The following is a 22,235-nucleotide window of genomic DNA, read 5'->3' as shown; positions in this document are numbered from 1 at the left end:
TCATACCCTGTCCAATAGGAATCCTAAAATGATCATACTGACCTGAGCACCAGGGTTTCCTTGCTGTCCACTGGGGCCAGGCTCTCCTTGGGGTCCCTATGATGGAGACAACACCTCGTTCACATTCATCCACAGGACATCACCAGGTGTCAGTCTGACACATGAGGACAGAGCAGCTTTAAGAAGTAGATGACTAAATGCTGGCACCCGAGTATAGCGGAGGGTAAATTCATGAAGAATCTAGTGTAGTGAGTGGACTTTTGATTGAGTCAAATGTCACTACTTTATTACTTTCTTCCACACAGACATAACTCCCACGGGCCGGTGTGTTTTTGTAGCCTGTTCTAGCTGGAGGGAACACACACGCACGCACGCACGCACGCACGCACGCACGCACGCACGCACGCACGCACGCACGCACGCACACACACACACACACACACACTCACACACACACTCACACACACACACACCACCGGCTCTCAACCTCTCTCTTTCAAACAAACACATAAACACCTCCCCTCTGCCACACACACTCTCTGTCTCCTTCACACACACTCTCTCAGTCTCCTTCACGCACACTCTCTCAGTCTCCTTCATACACACTCTCTCAGTCTCCTTCACACACACTCTCTCGGCCTCCTTCACGCACACTCTCTGTCTCCTTCACACACACTCTCTCAGACTCCTTCACGCACACTCTCTCAGTCTCCTTCACACACACTCTCTCTCCTTCACGCACACTCTCTCAGACTCCTTCACACACACTCTCTCAGACTCCTTCACACACACTCTCTCAGTCTCCTTCACACACACTCTCTCAGTCTCCTTCACACACACACTCTCTTAGTCTTCTTCACGCAAACTCTCTCAGTCTCCTTCACGCACACTCTCTCAGTCTCCTTCACGCACACTCTCTCCTAACGAAAGTAAACGCTGAACCTCAAACTCAAACGCCTCGCAGATAATTGACAATCAATTACGTTCCCTGTTTGGGGAGCGGCCGGGGAAAAGACTGTGTATCTTCCATCTCTCTCCCTAATTGGAGCATCCCCAGCGGAGAAACTGTCTCCTCCAGCCAGGCATTCTCTCATTATGGATACACTGCTCCTACTAAATGGTCCCGGAATAACACAGACGGCCATGGAGGACTTGACTCTAACAGGACAGTACATTCGGTCTATTCTTCATTAGATGACAAGGGAGTCTTCACACTGTGGGGGTGTGGGAGAAAGTGAGTGGGTCTTTATGAAACAACAGTGTGCATTTGATGAGGAAATTGACTGGAAGCAAGGTAAGGAAATGGTGTGAGCCTGGGGGATAGATCGAGTCAGTATGTGTGTGTGTGTGTGTGTGTGTGTGTGGGCGTGTGCGTGTGCGCGTGTGTGTGTGTGTCAGAAGCAAATCGAGCCGATCGGTTTCTACACGCTGCCACAGAACTTACAATGTTTCCTTTGGGTCCAGGGTGGCCATCCATTCCAGTCACACCCTGTAACACACACAGATGAGATGAAGCCTCTATTCAATGCATAAAGCACACACTCAGGTTAACACACAGAGAATAAGGATATACAGATGGGGAGGGATTTAGTGAAAGACTGGGATACAGTTGAAGTCGGAAGTTTACATACACTTAGGTTGGAGTCATTAAAACTCATTTTTCAACCACTCCACAAATGTTCTTTTTCAAGTCGGTTAGGACATCTACTTTGTGCATGACACAAGCAATTCTTCCAACAATTGTTTACAGACAGATTATTTCACTTATAATGCACTGTATCGCAATTACAGTGGGTCAGAAGTTTACATACACTAAGTTGACTGTGCCTTTAAACAGCTTGGAAAATTCCTGAAAATTATGTCATGGATTCAGAAGCTTCTGATAGGCTAATTGACATCATTTGAGTCAATTTGAGGTGTACCTGTGGATGTATACCTTCAAACGCAGTGCCTCTTTGCTTGACATCATGGGAAAATCTAAAGAAATCAGCCAAGACCTCAGAAAAACAATTGTAGACATCCACAAGTCTGGTTCATCCTTGGGAGCAATTTCTAAACACCTGAAGGTACCACGTTTATCTGCACAAACAATAGCACGCAAGTATAAACACCATGGGACCACTGTCATACCGCTCAGGAAGGAGACGCGTTCTTTATTCTAGAGATGAACGTACTTTTGCGTGAAAAGTGCAGAACAATCCCAGAACAACAGCAAAGGACCTTGTCAAGATGCTGGAGGAATCAGGTACAAAAGTTTTTATATCCACAGTAAAACGAGTCCTATATCGACATAAACTGAAAGGAGGCTCAGCAAGGAAGAAGCCACTGCTCCAAAACCACCATGAAAAAGCCAGACTACGGTTTCCAGCTGCACATAGGGACAAAGATCATACTTTTTTGGAGAAATGTCCTCTGGTTTGATGAAAAAGAAATAGAACTGTTTGGCCATAATGACCATCGTTATGTTTGAAGGAAAAAGGGGGAGGCTTGCAAGCTGAAGAACACCATCCCAACCGTGAAACACGGGGGTGGCAGCATCATGTTGTGGGGTTGCTTTGCTGCAGGCGCACAATTTCACAGGTGCACTTCACAAAATAGATATCATGAGGTGGCAAAATGATGTGGATATATTGAAGCAACATCTCAAGACATCAGTTAGGAAGTTAAAGCTTGTTCGCAAATGGGTCTTCCAAATGGACAAAGACCCCAAGCATACTTCCAAAGTCGTGGCAAAATGGCTTAAGGACAACAAAGTCAAGGAATTGGAGTGGCCATCACAAAGCCCTGACCTTAATCCCATAGAAAATTTGTAGGCAGAACTGAAAAAGCGTGTGCAAGCAAGGAGGCCTACAAACCTGACTCCGTTACACCAGCTCTGTCAGGCAGAATGGGCCAAAATTCACCCAACTTATTGTGAGAAGCTTGTGGAAGGCTACCAGAAATGTTTGACCCAAGTTAAACAATTTAAAGGCAATGCTAGGAAATACTAATTGAGTGTATGTAAACTTCTGACCCACTGTGATGGAAAAAATAAAAATAAATAATTCTCTCTACTATTATTCTGACATTTCACATTCTTAAAATAAAGTGGTGATCCTAACTGACCTAAGACAGGGAAGTCTTACTTGGATTAAATGTCAGGAATTGTGAAAAACTGAGTTTAAATGTATTTGGCCAAGGTGTATGTAAACTTCCGATTTCAATTGTATATAAGCTGTAGATACCTTCCCCAATCTGAACCAACATGCTATCGGGACAAGGGGAGATTTCCCTCACATCAAATGCATCAAAGAACACATTTCACGGTGCCTTTCTGGTGTATGTGACAATAAACATCATTTTTGTTTTGTTTGTACTTTGTACTTTTGTCAGTTTTGCTATGAGCTGCAGAAATTAATTCCCTCGATGGGGATGATGTATCCACTACATCTGTATCTGAATTTGAGTGTGAAATGAAAGTGTGTGACTGTGTGTGTGGGTATGTCTGTGTGTGTGTGTGTGTGTGTGTGTGTGTGTGTGTGTGTGTGTGTGTGTGTGTGTGTGTGCAAGTGTTTGCGTGCGTGCATTCTAAACTCACAAGTTGCCCGGGAGGTCCCTGAGGTCCCTTTGGTCCCAGCAAACCACGAGGTCCCTGGAGAGAGAGAAGAAACAATTGATCAAAATATGTTTCAAACAACATCAACACCAGGATCTTTTTTTACTAAATAAATGTAGAATTTTGTTAAATGTAGATATAAAATTGCTTGTCACAACAATGAATAATGGATTTTCATCTAAAACATGCTTGAGGCTTCTTGAATCGCTCCGCGCCGTCCTAGACTGATTTCCCTATTCTTGATGTCTGCTCTTTTCAATGCTCTCAAACAGTCGTATGGTAGTGCCATGGCTCAAAGCACCTTCCTCTCAGAGCAAGTATATTTCAGAAAACAAGTGGTTGTACCACCCCCTGGTGGTGTGTCTAAAATACTGCACCACACAATTGACCACTAATGATTCTCTCCCAGTCTCTCTTCCTCGAACTCCCATCCTCTCTACCTGTCTCATTTCTCCTCTCCGCAGGGGGAAATCCTGTCAGAGAGGAAGGGAAGCTCGTCCGTAGACATATAGGAGCCTGTCCACCAGCCGTGAGAAAGCAGGCTGTGAACAAGAGGAATCTACCCTCAGATTCACATATAGGCTAGTGAGCTAAATAACTAAAGCTGTGTACAAGACTGTGTGCATATACCATTAGCTGGACTTTATGTCATATCCTGTTCCTAGATATGTCAACACGTGCTTTATTGAGATGCAAGTGTCACAATGACAATTTTTTTTACCAATGACCGGCATTTGTGTCCGTGTATGCTGATGATTCAACCATATACACATCGCCAACCACAGCTAATGAAGTCACTGAAACCCTTAACAAAGAGTTGCAGTCTGTTTTGGAATGGATGGCCAGTAATAACCTGGTCCTGAACATCTCTAAAACTAAGAGCATTGTATTTGGTACAAATCATTCCCTAAGTTCTAGACCTCAGCTGAATCTGGTAATGAATGGTGTGGCTGTTGAATAAGTTGAGGAGACTGTCATGGTCAAAACACAAAGATTCAATGGTTGTAAAGATGGGCAGAGGTCTGTCTGTAATAAAGAGATGATCTGCATTTTTGACACCACACTCCAAAAAGCAAGTGCTGCAGGCTCTAGTCATATCTTGATTATTGTCCAGCTGTGTGGTTGAGAGCTGCAAGGAAAGACCTAGTTAAGCTGCAGCTGGCCCAGAACAAAGCGGAACGTCTTTCTCTTCATTGTTGTCAGAGGGCTGATATAAACACTATGCATGCCAGTCTCTCTTGGCTAAGAGTTAACACATTAAAGTGTTGAAAATCCCAAATTGTTTGCATAGACACCTTACACACAGCTCTGACGCACACACTTATCCCACCAGACTTGCCACCAGGGGTCTTTTCACAGTCCCCAAATTCAAGAAAGCGTACAGTATTATATAGAGCCCTTATTGCACGGAACTTCCTTCCATCTCATATTGCTCAAATAAACAGCAAACCTATTATTATTATTATAAACAGATAAAGCAACACCTCGCGGCACAACGCCTCTCCCCTATTTGACCTAGATAGTGTGTGTGTATGCATTGATATGTAGGCTACGTGTGCCTTTAGAAAAATGTATGTAGTTCTGCCCTTGAGCTGTTCTTGTCTAATGATGTTTCTGTATTATGTCATTCTGTATTATGTTTCATGTTATGTGTTGAACCCCAGGAAGAGCAGCTGCTGCTTTTGCAACAGCTAATGGGGATCCGAATAAATTACCAAAAAATACCAAACGACAAGGTGGTAGGCATCTTAAAAAAGGTCAACACTTACTGGCTCACCAGGCAGACCACGTGGCCCAATCTCTCCATCGTCTCCCTGAAAACAGGACGTGACATGATCAGAACAGGAAGCGGGAGGTCGGAGTAGAGGAGAGAGGGTGATGGGGAGAGGAGGTATGAAAGGAGGGGAAAGGAGGAGAGTACAGATGTAGCGCAGTAGGATGAGCCAGACGGGGAGTGAGTGATGGTGTGAGATGAGTGATGGTGTGAGATGAGAGATGGTGTATGTGAGGAGGATGGCTGATTTACATGACTGACGGCAGACACTTAGATCACACACACTTACCAATCACACATACGCAGACACACACACACCGCACGGACATACTGACCTACGGACGCATACACACACACACACACACACACACACACACACACACACACACACACACACACACACACACACACACACACACACACACACACACACACACACACATACACACACACACACACAGGAGGATGAAGAAATAGAGAGCGAGAAAAATTGGGTAGAGATGATAAGAGATGTCGGGAGGGAGATAGGATGTGTGGTGGTGCTTACTCTCTCTCCATCCTCTCCTGTGGGTCCGGGAGGTCCATGGGGACCAGCTTCGCCCTAAATGAACCAACATAATACAGATCAGTGACACACACAGACAATCACACTGGCAAAGACACACAAACATTGGACTAGAAAATACAATGTAGATTCAAAAAAAGAAAAAGAAAAGGGGTTTGACTTACTCTGTGTCCCTTCTCACCGGGAAGTCCGGCTAAACCATCGAAACCTCTGTCTCCCTTGGTTCCGGTCTGACCAGGCATGCCTCTGGCTCCGTCAGATCCAGCACGTCCCTGGAAACACAGAATATATAGACCTTACAACACCTAGCAACAATAACACTTCAATCACTTCCCTCTCCTTCCTGAAGGGCACAATCCTTTTTATTTTTTGTTTTATTTTTTACTTTATTTAACCAGGAAAGACCTTTTGAGGTTAGAAACCTTTTGCAAAGAGAAACCTGTCAAGAGCTCAGCAGGAAGTAGTCAGTGTGAACATACAACACAAGAGCAATACAATACATGAATAACATCAATCCTAATCTGCATGCCAAACTAAAATGCCAGTGCAAGAGTCCCAATTACACTTACCCTTCTACCAGGCTTCCCAAGGGGTCCATGAGAACCCATTGGGCCACGAGGTCCCTGAAACAATGAACAATGTTACTGGAGAACCCAACAAGAGAACCCTACCACAGGAACCCCCCAAAAAAGAACCCTAATAAAAGAACCATAGTGGTTCCAGTGGTCTAGAACATTCAGTGGTTCTAGTGGTCTAGAACCTTCCATCTGCCTTACCTGAGGACCGGTCTCTCCAGAATCTCCCTTCAGTCCAGACACACCTGGAGAACCCTGGGAGGAGGACAAACACAACAAGGTCACACAATAGGTCATGGTAGACCCCAGATCAGGCCACAGCCAAAACACTATTACTGTTGTAGCATCAGAATTACAATTTCAACATGATCTTATCAACTATGAGCACCATAATTATTTATCCTCAGGCTGTCTATGTGACAGCGGTTAGTGTTTGTGTGTGTGTGTCTGTGAGGGGAAACTGAGGAAGACTTTGGTACGTACCAGAGGACCAGATCTACCAGTCAAACCCATAGGGCCAGTAGGACCACGCATCGCAAGCTGGAGAGAGAAAACAGCACTGTAAGAGAGATACAAAATTGTGTGTATGTGTGTGTATGCGTGAGTGTGCGTAACCTTACCCTGGCCTGTTGCATGATGGCTTGCATCTGAGCCTCCTGAGCAGACACCTGAGGTCCCTTCTGTCCAGAGTCTCCTCCAGAACTGAACCGGAACTGAAGGTGAAAGCAGAACTCAGAACCAATAATCAGACCCATCCCACTGGGCAAAAACTGTGTGAATCAACGTTGATTCCACATCATTTCAACCCCCAAAAATCAATGTGATAACGTTGAATCAACGTGATTGGATTTGCAATAAGTCATCAACATAAGGGCATTTTGTCTATTTACTTGAGTCATTTTCTATTAAGGCATCTTTACTTTTACTCAAGTATGACGGATTACAAGGGAAGACCCAGCCGTGATCTGCCCAACTCTTCCAGACGAACTCAATGCCTCGACAACAACAGCACCGTACTGTGCGTGAGGGGCCCCACCGACCCAGAGGACCTCGCTCTCTCCGAGTCCGACGTGAATCAGGCCAACACACGGGCCGCGGGGCCGGACGGTATTCCAGGACGCGTTCTTAGAGCAAGCACACATCAGCTGGCAGGCATATTCACGGTCATTTCCAACCTCTCCTTGTCTCAGTCTGTAATCCCCGCGTCTTATACTGAACATCATCATTCCTGTTCCCAAGAACTTTAATGCTTCATGCCACAATGACTACATCCCTGTAGCACTCACATCTGTAATCATGAAATGCTTTGAGAGACTCGTTATGGCACACAACTCCATCATCCCAGCCACACTAGGCCCACTCCAATTTGCACATCGCCCCAACAGATCGCACTCCACATGGCCCTCGCCCACCTAGATAAGCGAAATACCTACAGTGTGTGAGAATGCTATTAATTGACTACAGCTCAGCGTTCAACACCATTGTGCCCTCAAAGCTCGTTACCAAGCTTAGGACCCTGGGACTGAACACCTCCCTCTGCAACTGGATCCTGGACTTCCTGATGGGCCTCGACATGCCGCCATGCTGACCTTCAACATAGGGGCTCCACAGGGGAGTGTGCTTAGTCCCCTCCTGTACTCCCTGTTCATCTACGACTGCGTGGCCACACACAACTCCAACACCATCATCAAGTTCGCTGACGACTCGTCGGTAGCCTACTTGATCACCGGTGACGGTGAGACAGCCTACAAGGAGGAGGTCAGTGACCTGGAAGTGTGCTGCTGGGACAACAACCTTTCCCTCAACGTCTAAAGAGCTGATTGTTGAATAGAGGAAACAGGGGGGTGAGCACGCCCCCATCCACATTGACGGGGCTGCAGTGGAGCGGATCGAGAGCTACAAGTTCCTCGGTGTCCAAATGGTCCACTCAAACACGCACAGTCATGAAGAAGGCACGACAGCGCCTCTTCCCTCTCAGGAGGTTGAAAAGGTTTGGCATGGGCCCTCAAATCCTCAAAAATTGAGAGCATCTTGACTGGCTGCATCACTGCTTGGTATGGCAACAGCACCGCCCTCGATGGCGCTACAGAGGGTTGGTAAGTCTGACACCAACAGGCTCCTGAACAGCTTCTATCCCCAAGCCATAAGAATGCTAAATAGTTAACAGAATGGCTACACAGACTCTCTGAGTTGACCCTTGTACTTTATTTCTACTGACTCAACACACGCAACCTCACATACAATCATCATTTCAGCTGCTGCTACTCTGTTTATCATATATCCTGAAGCCTAGTCACCTTACCCCTATCCATATCTACCTCTATCACTACAGTATCCCTGCACATAGTAAATATGGTATTGAAACTGATCCTATATATAGCTTTTTACTTTCTCGTGTTCTTCTTACTTCTTATTTGTATTTATTGTGTGTTTTTGTTCTACCTTGTATTATTTTTATTGCTACATTGATATTGATTACTGCATTGTTGGGTTTGGAGCTTCCAAGAAAGGCATTTCACTGTACTTCTGCACGTGACATTAAAACTTGAATCCCCTGTCCATCTCTAACAACACAGATGAGGACAGTCCAGCGTAAGCAGATACAGTTACATGGACAAAGAGACAGACAAGGCAGAGAGTAAGTAAGAAAATAATAGAGACCCCAGCGGGGTAAGAAAAGGTCAAGTCAGCTTACAGGCTAAAATAGCTCATCTTCAAAAAGAATGTCTAAATAAATCAAAATATGATTTATATATATTTTTTAAAGCAATTAAAAGTACTCAGTTGCAAAAACCTTAGCTCATACATCAACTGCCTGGTTATGGCCCTTTTCCCCATCCAGATGCTTACACTGGCATCTAGTGGTGATATGTGCGTAGTGCAACCTGCATTTTCTGACCAACATCTGGAGTTGAATGATCCAACAAAGATGTGCTTCTGTTTCTGTTACTGTTGGAATGAATAACAACACAACAGTGGGGAGGGTTTTTCACCACAACCGTGACCTTGTTATTATACAAATAGGGAAAAAAATAACATTGAAGACAGGATTGCATGAAGCTGGCAAACCTTGCTTTCTTCAACACAGGGACATCTCTCTAGCTAGGCTATCGTTCTTGATATTTCTCTTGTCCCTGGAGAGCCTCACCGTTCCACCGTTCTCAATCAAACCAAACCATGACACAGACAATCTAACCATACTGAGAGAGAGAGAGAGAGAGAGACAGAGACAGAGACAGAGAGAGAGAGAGAGAGAGAGAGAGACAGAGAGAGAGAGAGACAGAGAGAGACAGAGAGAGAGAGAGAGAGAGACAGAGAGAGACAGAGAGAGAGAGACAGAGAGACAGAGAGACAGAGAGAGAGAGAGAGAGAGAGAGAGAGAGAGAGAGAGAGAGACAGAGAGACAGAGAGACAGAGAGACAGAGAGAGACAGAGAGAGAGAGAGAGAGACAGAGAGAGAGAGAGAGAGAGAGAGAATGTGAAACCAGGGGCACACAAATAGGGTCTTACTGCCTAATTTCCAAGCACACTATCCAACTCTCCACAATCAAACATACCTATATTTGGCCCGAGTTAATGTGTTGACATGGCTATTGCTCACAACTACAACTAATAACCAAGGTATAATGCATAGCTATAAGGCACAGTTATAAGGCATGTGGTTGTCCCACCTAGCTATCTGAAGATGAATGGACTAGACAGTCGCTCTAGACAAGAGGGTCTGCTAAATGACTCAAATCTAAGGTCTCATTATGTTTGAACAAAATGACAACATTTAAAAGGGCCTGTGCTTTACAGTTGCACCTTGACCAGACTAAGGCTAAGTTCATGTCCAGACATATTGGCCTGACTTTCCTAGACGGCTCTGCTCTGCTCTGCGGTCTCCTGAGACTTCAGCAGGACATCTGGACAAGTCATCACACTCAGGAGCAGCAGTAAAGCAGAACAGTAAAGACACAGAAAGGCTAGCTATTCACTTTAGCCTTCGCAGCTGTGATCACAGGAAGGAACACTTAGCCCTGCTCTACTTCCTGTCTGAGGCTGGAGGACTTCCTGTAAGACTCCTATATCTGTCAATTGGGCTGGAGTCTGAGGACAAGAGGAAGGCGGGGGCTGGGGGGCTGGAGATTGGGGAATAGTGTGAGGTAGTTATCTCATTAGTAAGAAGGGAAGAAGAGAAGGGGAATGAGAGGCGAGGAAGAGCCGAAGTGAGTGAGTCTGAACGAGCGGAACCACAGCCTCCTAAAGCTTCAACTAGGAGGTGCTAGAGTGCTGACTTACAGCAGAGCATTCTCTGGTTGGACTATCTATTTACGGGGCGGGACCAGAGAGGAAAAGTATTTGATTCAGAAGGAGACTCCCTCCCTGCGTTCCAGAACAGAGATCTCTAAATACCCTCCGACACAATAAAACACACATCCCACATAGCTAACTTCACACACAGGTCAGGACACAGTGACCCAAACCCCACAGAACTCCGTTATCGATATTACCAGCATTCTATCAGATAATACAACGAAGCGAAGAGAGGATTAGCCGTGCGACAAGCCTAACAAATATGCCGGCAGCTTGAGAACAGCAGTACAGGAAGGGACATGATTAGGATGGAAGATTAAGAAGAAAGTCTGCCAGACAAAGACACATTCTCACACACACACAATAGCCAACAAGCCAACATAGAATATACAATTATGAACGTACACACGTGCATAAACATACAGGCGTTATTACTGAACATGAGACATACTTTCTGTTCTTGATCTATATCTATACACTTATTCTTGAAGTGTCAGATAATGTTATTTACTTACATGCAGCATCAGGGAAGTCTATATATTCTAGATCTGTGTATTCTAGAGCTGTCAGCCCATGTTATTTACTTACATGCAGCATCAGGGAAGTCTATATATTCTAGATCTGTGTATTCTAGAGCTGTCAGCCCATGTTATTTACTTACATGCAGCATCAGGGAAGTCTATATATTCTAGATCTGTGTATTCTAGAGCTGTCAGCCCATGTTATTTACTTACATGCAGCATCAGGGAAGTCTATATATTCAAGATCTGTGTATTCTAGAGCTGTCAGCCAATGTTATTTACTTACAGGCAGCATGAGGACAGTCCCTGGAGGTCCTGGAAGACCATCCGCACCAGGAAGACCAGCACGACCATTCGGACCCTGTGACAGAGAGATAGAGAGAGAGAAGGGGTGGGGGATTTACTCCAACAAGGTCAAAATGTACACATGTACAAGTTTTGTCAAAAACCTGACGCGTTTTATATTCCTGGCATCATTTACCTGGACTAAACTTTTACAGGTGTATATCAATAGCTTGAATTACACCTTTTGGTTTTCTTGACACAGCTGCATATGTGATGTGTTTGTGTTTTTTCCCCCCGTTTATTTATTTATACGTCGTTGTGTTTTACTGGTGAGGTGTCCTTGTTACTCACCCTCTCTCCTGCGTCTCCGGGGCTGCCCGGGGAACCGGAGGAACCTGGGGGTCCAGGGAGACCCTGTTTCACAACAACACATATCATCAGACAATGAGAACGGCACACACACGCAATCCCACTCATACGTACACACAACAAAATGCTACTCACGCAGTAACATATAGTGCATTCGGAAAAGTATTTAGACCCCTCGACCCCCTCTCCCCCCCCCGCGCATTTTGTTACGTTACAGCCTTATTCTAAAATGGATTAAATCGTTTTTTCCCCCCCTAGTCAATCTACACACAATATCCCATAACGACAAAGCAAAAACAGGTTTTTAGATTTTTTTTTGTGTGCAAATGTATAAAAAAACTAAAACGGAAATATCACATTTAGATACATATTCAGACCCTTTAGTCAGTACTTTGTTGAAGCACCTTTGGCAGCGATTACAGCATCGAGTCTTCTTGGGTATGATGCTAGGTTGACACACCTGTATTTGGGGAGTTTCTCCCATTCTTCTCTGCAGATCCTCTCAAGCTCTGTCAGGTTGGTTGGGGAGCGCCGCTGCACAGTTATTTTCTGGTCTCTCCAGAGATGTTTAATCAGATTCTAGTCCGGGCTCTGGCTGAGCCACTCAAGGACATTCAGAGACTTGTCCCGAAGCCACTCCTGCGTTGTCTCGGCTGTGTGCTTTGTCCTGTTGGATGTTGAACCTTCACCCCAGTCTGAGGTCCTGAGCGCTCTGGAGCAGGCTTTCACCAAGGATCTCTCTGTGCTTTGCTTCGTTCATCTTTCCCTCGATCCTGACTAGTTTCACAGTCCCTGCTGCTGAAAAACATCCCCACAGCAAGTTGCTACCACCACCATGCTTCACCGTAGGGATGGCATCCAGTATCCCTGCACATAGTAAATATGGTATTGAAACTGATCCTATATATAGCTTCTTACTTTCTTGTGTTCTTCTTACTTCTTATTTGTATTTATTGTCTGTTTTTGTTCTACCATGTTACTTTTAGTGCTACATTGATATTGATTACTCCATTGTTGGGTTTGGAGCATTCAAGAAAGGCAATTCACTGTACTTCTGCATGTGGCATTAAAACATGAATCCCCTGTCCATCTCTAACAACACAGATGAGGACAGTCCAGCATGAGTGGACAAAGAGACAGACAAGGCAGAGAGTATGAGAAGGTTTCCTCCAGACGTGACACTTGGCATTCAGGCCAAATAGTTCAATCTTGGTTTCATCAGACCAGAGAATCTTGTTTCTCGTTGTCTGAGAGTCCTTTAGGTGCCATTTGGCAAACTCCAAGCGGGCTGTCATGTGCCTTTTACTGAGGAGTGGATTCCGTCTGGCCACTCTACCATAAAAAGGCCTGATTAATGCAGAAATGGTTGTCCTTCTGGAAGGTTCTCCCATCTCCACAGAGGAACTCTGGAGCTCCTCTGTGGAGCCTGACTAGGGCCCTTCTCCCCCGATTGCTCAATTTGGCCAAGTGGCCAGCTCTAGGAAGTCTTGGTGATTCTAAAATTATTCCATTTAAGAATGATGGAGGACACTGTGTTCTTGGGAACCTTCAATGCTGTAGAAATGTTTTGGTACCCTTCCCTAGATCTGTGCCTTGACACAATCTATGGACAATTCCTTTGACCTCATGGCTTGGTTTTTGCTCTGACATGCAATGTCAACTGTGGGACCTTATATAGACAGGTGTGTGCCTTTCTAAACCATGTCCAACCAATTGAATTTACCACAGATGGACTCCAATCAAGTTGTAGAAACATCTCAAGGATGATCAATGGAAACAGGATGCACCTGAGCTCAATTTCGAGTCTCATAGCAAAGGGTCTGAATACTTATTTAAGTAAGATATTTCTGTTTTTCACTTTGTCATTATACGGTATTGTGTGTAGATTGACGAATGAAATGTGTAATTTAATCCATTTTAGAACAAGGCTGTAACTTAACAAAATATGGAAAAAGGGAAAAGAGAGAGGAATGTATGAGGAAGTATGAGGTAGGCAGTCTATTAGAAGATACATCTCAACTGGTGCCCCGTTTCTCTCGCTCTACAAACTCTTACTCTATCATTTCTCTGCTGCTTGGTGGAGTGTCTGTCTTCTATAGCACCCAGCAGCTTGGGATCAAATAGACTGCAAGAGCAAGTGTGTCATAAAGGCGTCGGTAAACGAATAATAACTGGTCCCAGAACATCGGGGTAAACTAACGGTCTCTCTTGAGGAGTGAGTCATGCTTTTACCACTCGGATTACGAAGGCTCTAGACTGGCAAGAAGCCCTGCCAAAATCACACTGAAAGGGCTTACAGTTTCACTCTCTCCAATTGTTACGCTAGTGGTGGCGTTCCAAAGCGAACAGTTGGGGGATAGCGACTGCTTCTCACCCAGAGGCAGACTACACAGGACATACGGGGGTGACACAGACTGAGATGCATCTCAGATTCCAACGGAAATCACTAGTCATAGACTGCCAAGGATGAGCGAGAGTGAGAGAGAGAGAGAGAGAGAGAGAGAGAGAGAGAGAGAGAGAGAGAGAGAGAGAGAGAGAGAGAGAGAGAAAGGAGATAGTGTTTATCTCCCTCCCTCTCTATATCTCTGAGTGTACAGAACATTAAGAACACCTTCCTAATATTGAGGTGCACCCTTCTTTAACCGGTCTCCTCTCCTTCATCTACACTGATTGAAGTTCATTTTAACAAGTGACATCAATATGAGATCATAGCGTTCACCTGGATTCCCCTGGTCAGTCTATGTCATGGAGACATATATATATTTATTTATATAGTGTACAAAACATTATGAACACCTGCTCATAGTGTGTGAGAGAGAGAGAGAGAGAGAGAGAGAGAGAGAGAATGAGAACGAGAGAGCGAGCGAGCGAGAGCTGTCTTTATTCTTTTGGAACTTCTGTGAGTGTAATGTTTACTGTTCATTTTTATTGTTTATTTCACTTTTGTATTTTATCTACTTCACTTGCTTTGGCAATGTTAACACATGTTTCCCATGCCAATAAAGCACCTTGAATTGAATTGAGAGAGAGACATGTACAAACACACATACACACACAGAGGGGGAGAAATAGACAGACACAAATGGAGAGAGAAAGAATGAGAGAGAGAGTGAGAGAGAGCAAGAGAGAGAGAGAGACAGAGAGAGACGGAAAGAGAGGCCGACAAAGAGGGAGCGAGAGAGAGAGAGAGAGAGAGAGAGAGAGAGAGAGAGAGAAAGAGAGAGAGAGAGAGAGATACGTACACACACAGAGTTGAAGAAATAGACTGAGACAAATGGAGGGAGAGAGATAGATAGAGAGAGAGAGAGAGAGAGAGAGAGAGAGAGAGAGAGAGAGAGAGAGAGAGTGACAGAAAGAGAGAATAGAGAGATGTACTTACTGTTGGGCCTTCAGACCCGGGTGGACCCTCCACCAGCATTCCCTGAAACACACAAACACATCAGAGATGGATGGCTGCAGCCTGTAGAGCATGCAGCACTATCACCGTGTGTGTAAGCGTGCGTGTGTGTGCGTGTGACAGTGTGTGTACAACCCTGTGTGTGTATTCATTCATTCATTCATTCATATGCATGCGTTGCTTCAGTATGTGTGCAGATGTATACATGTCCAGACACATTCTGCATATCTACTCTCCATCCAGGAGTGTTGGGTAATTTCATATAAATTCCTGCCTGTCATTTCACTTAGCACTTCACATCAATCTGGGAGGAACCAGCAGAGGGTAAATAATGATCAGGACAAAGTAAGGAGGCTGATTGGAACATGTTCAACATGCCCATGGATCAGGGGACTATGGGTAATAAGAACACAGGAACTCTGTGTCCCGGAGAGGGGGGGGTGGGGTCTCATAGTAAGCACTCCTTGTCTCTCTGAACATGACCCTTGCCCACGACTCACTTAAAAACAGCAGCTCTCTGTCTCCGTCTCTGTTTCGTAAAACACTCACAGATGAGCTAAAGCTAAAGGGCATGACAGTGAAGACTCATCCTTGTTTTGTTGTGGTGACCATTTTATGGGAAAAACATAACGTAGACACAACTAAAGCCTTGGTTGGAATTATGTGATTTCAGCATTTTTTTGTTTGCCTGCAGCCCTGCAAAATCTCATTCAAGCCACATCTATATTCCAAGTTTAAAAAAAATAAATTTACTGCCCTACTTTTTAACATTCCGATAGTCATACAGGTTCCTTTTGTTTGATGTGTGTCTATGGATAGGTGTGTGTGTGTGTGTGTGTATGGGGTCACGTCACCGTTTTCCTATAGTGCGTCTATCTGTCAAACACTTGGCGTAGATGTATGGCCAGGGATGTTTGACCCAGGAGTGACTGATCCCCGCAGTAAACAGATATAGAGGAGTGTGTGTATGTGTGTGCGCGTGCAAGCGTCTGTGTGTGTGTTTATGTGTGTGAGTAGCCAGGGTGGGGCTGGAAGTGGGCTGGGAGTGGGGGGTTATGTCGTCATTGTAGACACACGGGATTGGACTGGAAGGAGGGGGCTCCGCTCATTGTTGATTTAATATCCGAACTAGATGGACGGCTCACTGGCTCATTGAGTGAGGTAGGACACGGACACACACGAGCGCGCTCAGTCACACACATACAAACACTCCCACAAACACATAGTTAAGCCCAGTGACATTTGTTTACATTAAGCAGCTGTGGATGATTATAGGGCTGAAGCCCTGGGATTCAAAAACTCCCTTGATTCTGTGACTCAGTTTAGATGGAGGTGGTGCATTATGAATATCTATGTGTTGATGTGGATGCTTTGGATCACAAGATATGAATTGGCTGCCAGTGATGACATTGGCATACCAGAGACCGATGTAGAGGAATCAAAATCCTTGAGGTATAGCCGTGGCTTTAGCTCCTCGAGTTAACACTGTCATGGGTTCAAATCCCAAACTAGGGACTGGCTGTTTATCTCTCTCTCTCTCTCTCTCTACCCCTCCGTTCCCAGCGGGTCTTTCCCTGGTCAGTGTTTATGCTAGCCCACAGTGTGTTTACACACCCGATGATCATTCACAATCTCTAGATGTAGCCGTACTCCAAATGTTTACCCTCCGGGCCAGGGGAGGACCTTGCTGCAGGATACAATGTGAGAATGCAAAAGGCCGAGACCTGTGTGTTTGTGTTATATGACTCACAATCAGTGGTGTGTGATATTTCATGGTTTGGATGTGAAATACACACACTCACGCAGACACACATGTGTTTAACACACTCTCTCACACTGACACACACACACACACACACAGGAGAAATTATACTCACAGGCTCAATGATAGCAGGCTCTCCCTTCTGTCCTTTCTCTCCTCGAGACCCATCAACCTGCAGATGACACCGTCATCATTCCCTTCATCATCATCATCATCATCATCATCATCATCATCACTACTGCTGTCATCACCATCAGTCATAATTACCTGTCCATAGTATTCGTCTGTCTCTGCCGGCAGCACCTTTTCCTCCTGTCCACCGTAGTCCAGGTCTCCATAGCCATAATCTTCTTCCCCGTACTCAGAGATGGACTCCTCCTTAAACCCAACACCCTCCAGATCAGTGTAATCTCCCTCAATATTCACACCCTGGCCACCTGCTCCCCTAGCAACGGAACCCCCGGCTCCAGCTCCCGCCGCCCCGCCTCCGGCACTCGCCGCCCCGCCTCCGGCGCCCGCCGCCCCGCCTCCGGCGCCCGCCGCCCCGCCTCCGGCTCTCGACGCACCGCTTCCGGCGCCCGCCGCCCCGCCTCCGGCGCTCGCTGCCCCGCCTCCGGCGCTGGCAGAGCCACCTACAGAGACGGAACCGCCCCCAACAGAAACAGAACTGCCCCCGACTGATACGGATCCCCCACCGGCACCGATTTCGACAGTACTGCTGCTGCTGGTTCTGCTGCCGTGGCCACCTCCGCCGACTCCGTACTCATCCTCCTCTCCCTCTCCATAGGACAGGTCATAGCCCTCGCCATAGTTCCCATCGTAGGCTGTTGCTCCCTGAGAGACCAGCGAGGAAAGGATACAGAAGTGCGATGCAATGAGAATAGTACACTGTCACACAATGACAGATAATGGCAATCATCTTATCCTCCTGCTATAGCTGCTTTCCACACGTGTAGTTCTATGTGGGTAAACATGCTGGGTTAAAAACAGCCCAGCGCTGGGTAAATAGTGAACACGACACGTTGGTTTATTTTGACACAGCCAGTTCGGTTGTTTTCGTAGAACACTAGAGGCGTGGCTTAGTGAGGGCGGAGCTTTAAGATATATTTTTGGCCAACTGTGAGAGTAAATGTAATTCCACGCCCCCAATAGGCCACGCCCCCTGAAAAATGCCTATGGATTACATAAAAAAAAGACTACCGTAGACTTTACCAGGGTTTCCCAAACTCAGTCCTGGGGCTCACCTTCGGTGCACACTTTGGTTGTTACTCTAGCACTACACAGATGATTCAAATAACCTACTCATTATCTGGCTTTGATTATTTGAATCATGAATAATGCTCAGGGTAAAAAACAAAACGTGCACCCAATGCGGGCCCCAGGACCGATTTTTGGAAACCCTATAACACTGATCAACCAAGCATGAAAGTGAATATAAACCCAAGTAATAAATTAAAAGCCATGTTTGGGAAATAAGATGACTTTCAGGAGGCATGGCCTGTTGGCAGTGTGGCTTTCAGTTATTTTTGGCCACCAGTGAGAGTAAATGTCATTCATATTCACTGCACATTACATATTCTAATATAACATTAATAACATTATTAGAATAAACATTAAAACAGTGGTAACTCTCCAAACATTGGGACATGCCTAGGCACTTGAGAAACGTATAGTCTTGGGAAAGCCTCACAAATGCTACAAAAGTGTCAGAGCTCAACAGACAGATAACATTACAACAAAACAGATCAATCGGAATGACATTTACGCTCACGGGTAGCCAAAAATAACTATCCGAATGCCACGCACCTACTAAGCTAGTCCTCCAGTCTTCTGATCTGACCCAGCTCTGACCCAACCCAGCATCAATAACCCAACAGCCCAACTGAGTGACCCAACTGTCTGTGTCAAAATAACCCAACGTGTGTCCAGTATTTACACAAATTTGGTTGTTTTTAATCCAGCATTTTTTTTGTGATGATGATGATAACTCACTGAGGTCCTGTTGCGTGTCATGGTGAATCCTCCACTAGTGGTGATGACCTTCTCAATCTTCGCCCCCGTGCCCAGGTCAACCTTTGACCCCAAGTCCAGCTCCACCCCTGTGCCCGTCCCCATGCTGCTACTGCTGATGGTGACCCTGCGAGCGACGTCGGGCAGGGCCGTGGACTCGTCGTAGTACGTCTCGTAGTTGCCGTAACCTTCCGTATCATAGTTGTCGTAGCGGCTGGTATCCTCCCCAGCTCCAGCAGCAGCGGCAGCTTCAGCATTGGCGGTACTGGTCAACACTTTGCCCTCGGCTCCCTGACTGGCTGTCTCCCTTACTGATGACACCACCTCTTTGACGGAGGTGACGACACGGCCGCTCTCTGGCACGGACACCTGGAGGGAAGAACAACGCAATGTTAGGAGGAACCACTGTAGCTTATACAACTGGCATTAACAACGGCTTTGTTTAACGTCATTCATTTTCATTAACCTCAGTTTTAAACCATTGAGATAAAGGAAAACTTTTCAAAGGGATATCTGGCCAAGAAAGCATACTCAGCTAGCATCAACAGCAATCCTCAACCACAATCAATAAGTAATAAGAGAAGGGATGAGGATGGGGGGAGGGTGTGAAGTCCCACAACCCACCATACTAAACTGGAGAGAGACGGGGGACAGAGGACAGTACCTTTACGTCTTCCGTGGCAGGTCCAGCTGCTTCGTCTGTCTCAGTCTCAGAAGGCTTCCCATCCGTGTCCTCATAGTAAGGATACTCATAGTAATAGCTGTCCTCCTCTGTGTTCTATACAATACAGGGAATTATGAAACGGTTAGTTCCGGCCAAGCAATCGGATTGGTCAAAAGTGTGTTCCAGCAGTGGTGCTACTGAGCACAACACCATGGCTAGCACAACACCACGGCTAGCACAACACCACGGCTAGCACAACACCACAGCTAGCAAAAATATACGAGAGGGTGTGCGTTATGGCGACCCTGGTCGGAAACCTTTCCAGGAATGTCAATCTGACCCATATCTGACCTCTCTCTCTCTCTCCTAAGCCTCAGCGGCCCTACTCTTCTGTGTTCATGCATGTCACTGATGGATAATAGATCACTTTTCCACTGGTGTCTAAATGAAGCCGTCCCAGATCTTAACAGGTCGAGGGCATGTTGCTGTGTACTTTGTGGGTGTTTTCTAACCTCTGCATTTCTCTACTTTCCCAAAACACAACTCCCCCGAATTGCCCCACCCTCAACCTAGATACCGCTGCGGGTTGGGGTGAGCGGGTTGGAAGGTTCTAAGAGGGTACAATGGGGTGAGGTGGTACAAGGGAGATCAGGAGTGAAGGTGTTTAAGAAGGGCGGGTAGGCAGGAGTGGGGTTGACTTCCATTTTATGCAAGCTTACTTTACTTGCATATGGCGGTGCAATGTACCGAATGATTGCATGCCATAAGCTCTCTGTCATAGAGCTCATCTTGATGATGTACTGAGAGGAGTGGTGGTCCTAGTTGCATCAGTGCCTCTCTGTTTATTTGATCTGTGAGCTCTTCTCCATATTAGCCTTATTATTGTAATATGATTTGGTCGGGGCCCCCCTCTTGACGGAAGAGAGAAAATGTAACATTTTAAAGTTAATTCCCTGCAATTCTACACATTTTGCCATGGGCCGGAGAATTTATTTAGCAATTTTAAAACAACTGTCATGCAATTTTACTAATTTTGCCATGGGGCAGAGAGAAATGTCTGCAGTATTAAAGCAAATTTCATAAAATTCTACCCATATTGCCAGTTTAGATAACTGACTAGACTAATTTACCAATCCAAAAAATTTTGAAATGAAGTGAATGACTGTCAGTTTCTGACAAAACCAACCAAATTTCAAACTTGCACCTTCTGTATTCTACTATTCTAACCCTCAACAGTAAGTTGAGACCCCGACTGAGTTCCCTAGTGGCCGGGGGCCCTAAGCGACCAGGTGCAAGAGCTGTGATTGGGCACACTATGGTTCTGGTTCTCTCCCTGACTACTCCCCATCCACCAACTGGAATGAGTCCTAGGGCGTGGTTGGTTAGCTTCTTGAATTAATGTCCTTCTCCTCCAAAGGATCAAGCCTTACCACACCAAGGTACGAAAGCAGAGATGTTTAATAGAATGGGGGCAGATACTGAAGAAGGACAATCTCCATTCAGCATAGCGCATGGAGATACAGGCCTAGGCAAGTACTCTGCCATTCCTGCATATTTTATCTACAATATCACTGCATAGCATATTCAACCTTGTTGGTTTCCCCAGCAGTCAGCACTTTCTCTCTGGCAAACTTCAGCGTTTTCCCCCTCAGCCATGCAGCTCTTTTTTTCTTTCCAGCAGTTTGTCCAACCGACACTACCTGATCCCTAATCAGAGAGCTGCTTATGGATAAAGGGATTAGGGTAAATCAGGGAATACCACGCCTCAGGGTATATGAAGGTGTTTGAGCTTCATTGGTTAGCTTTTATATTATTGCTAAGTCAGGTACTCGTCCTAAGGCCCTAAAGGGCAAGGCGACCGGAAACATGACCGAATACAAACAGTGTAGCTATTCCCTCCGCAAGGCAATCAAACAAGCTAAGTGGTCAGTAAAGAGACAAAGTAGAGTCGCAATTCAAAGGCTCAGACACGAGAGGTATGTGGCAGGGTCTACAGTCAATCACGGACTACAAAAAGAAAACCAGCCTCGTCGCGGACCCCGATGTTTTGCTCCCAGACAAACTAAACAACTTCATTGCTCGCTTTGAGGACAACACAGTGCCACCGACACGGCCCGCTACCAAAACCTGCGGACTCTCCTTCACCGCAGCCAACGTGAGTAAAACATTTAAACGTGTTTAACCCTCGCAAGGCTGCCGGCCCAGACGGCATCACTAGCCGCGTCCCCAGAGCACGTGCAGACCAGCTGGCTGGTGTGTTTACGGACATATTCAATCAATCCCTATCCCAGTCTGCTGTTGCCACATGCTTCAGGAGGGCCACCATTGTTCCTGTTCCCAATGAAAGCGAAGGTAACAGAGCTAAACGACTATCGCCCCGTAGCACTCACTTCCGTCATCATGAAGTGCTTTGAGAGACTAG

General features: G+C 45.8%; 1 protein-coding gene across 2 annotated transcripts in view; it reads right to left on the bottom strand.

Annotated features, from left to right (window-relative positions):
* Positions 1-22,235, bottom strand: part of LOC115101083 (collagen alpha-1(XI) chain-like) — a 123,232-nt gene that overhangs the window by 32,743 nt on the left and 68,254 nt on the right. For both annotated transcript variants that reach the window (XM_029620264.2, XM_029620265.2), the window contains exons 6-22: positions 19,814-19,927; positions 19,132-19,518; positions 17,407-17,973; positions 17,255-17,311; positions 15,360-15,401; positions 11,963-12,025; positions 11,613-11,687; positions 7,130-7,222; positions 6,993-7,049; positions 6,711-6,764; positions 6,504-6,557; positions 6,099-6,206; positions 5,917-5,970; positions 5,365-5,409; positions 3,578-3,631; positions 1,445-1,489; positions 43-96 (exon numbers count right to left, since the gene is read on the bottom strand). In XM_029620264.2, the coding sequence (XP_029476124.2) occupies positions 43-96; positions 1,445-1,489; positions 3,578-3,631; positions 5,365-5,409; positions 5,917-5,970; positions 6,099-6,206; positions 6,504-6,557; positions 6,711-6,764; positions 6,993-7,049; positions 7,130-7,222; positions 11,613-11,687; positions 11,963-12,025; positions 15,360-15,401; positions 17,255-17,311; positions 17,407-17,973; positions 19,132-19,518; positions 19,814-19,927 (1,923 nt within the window). The remainder of the gene's footprint in view (positions 1-42; positions 97-1,444; positions 1,490-3,577; positions 3,632-5,364; positions 5,410-5,916; positions 5,971-6,098; positions 6,207-6,503; positions 6,558-6,710; positions 6,765-6,992; positions 7,050-7,129; positions 7,223-11,612; positions 11,688-11,962; positions 12,026-15,359; positions 15,402-17,254; positions 17,312-17,406; positions 17,974-19,131; positions 19,519-19,813; positions 19,928-22,235) is intronic.

The sequence above is a fragment of the Oncorhynchus nerka genome, linkage group LG19 (genome assembly GCF_034236695.1).
Source record: "Oncorhynchus nerka isolate Pitt River linkage group LG19, Oner_Uvic_2.0, whole genome shotgun sequence".
In the NCBI taxonomy this organism is placed as follows: domain Eukaryota; kingdom Metazoa; phylum Chordata; class Actinopteri; order Salmoniformes; family Salmonidae; genus Oncorhynchus; species Oncorhynchus nerka.
This window is presented reverse-complemented; position numbering and strand designations above follow the sequence as displayed.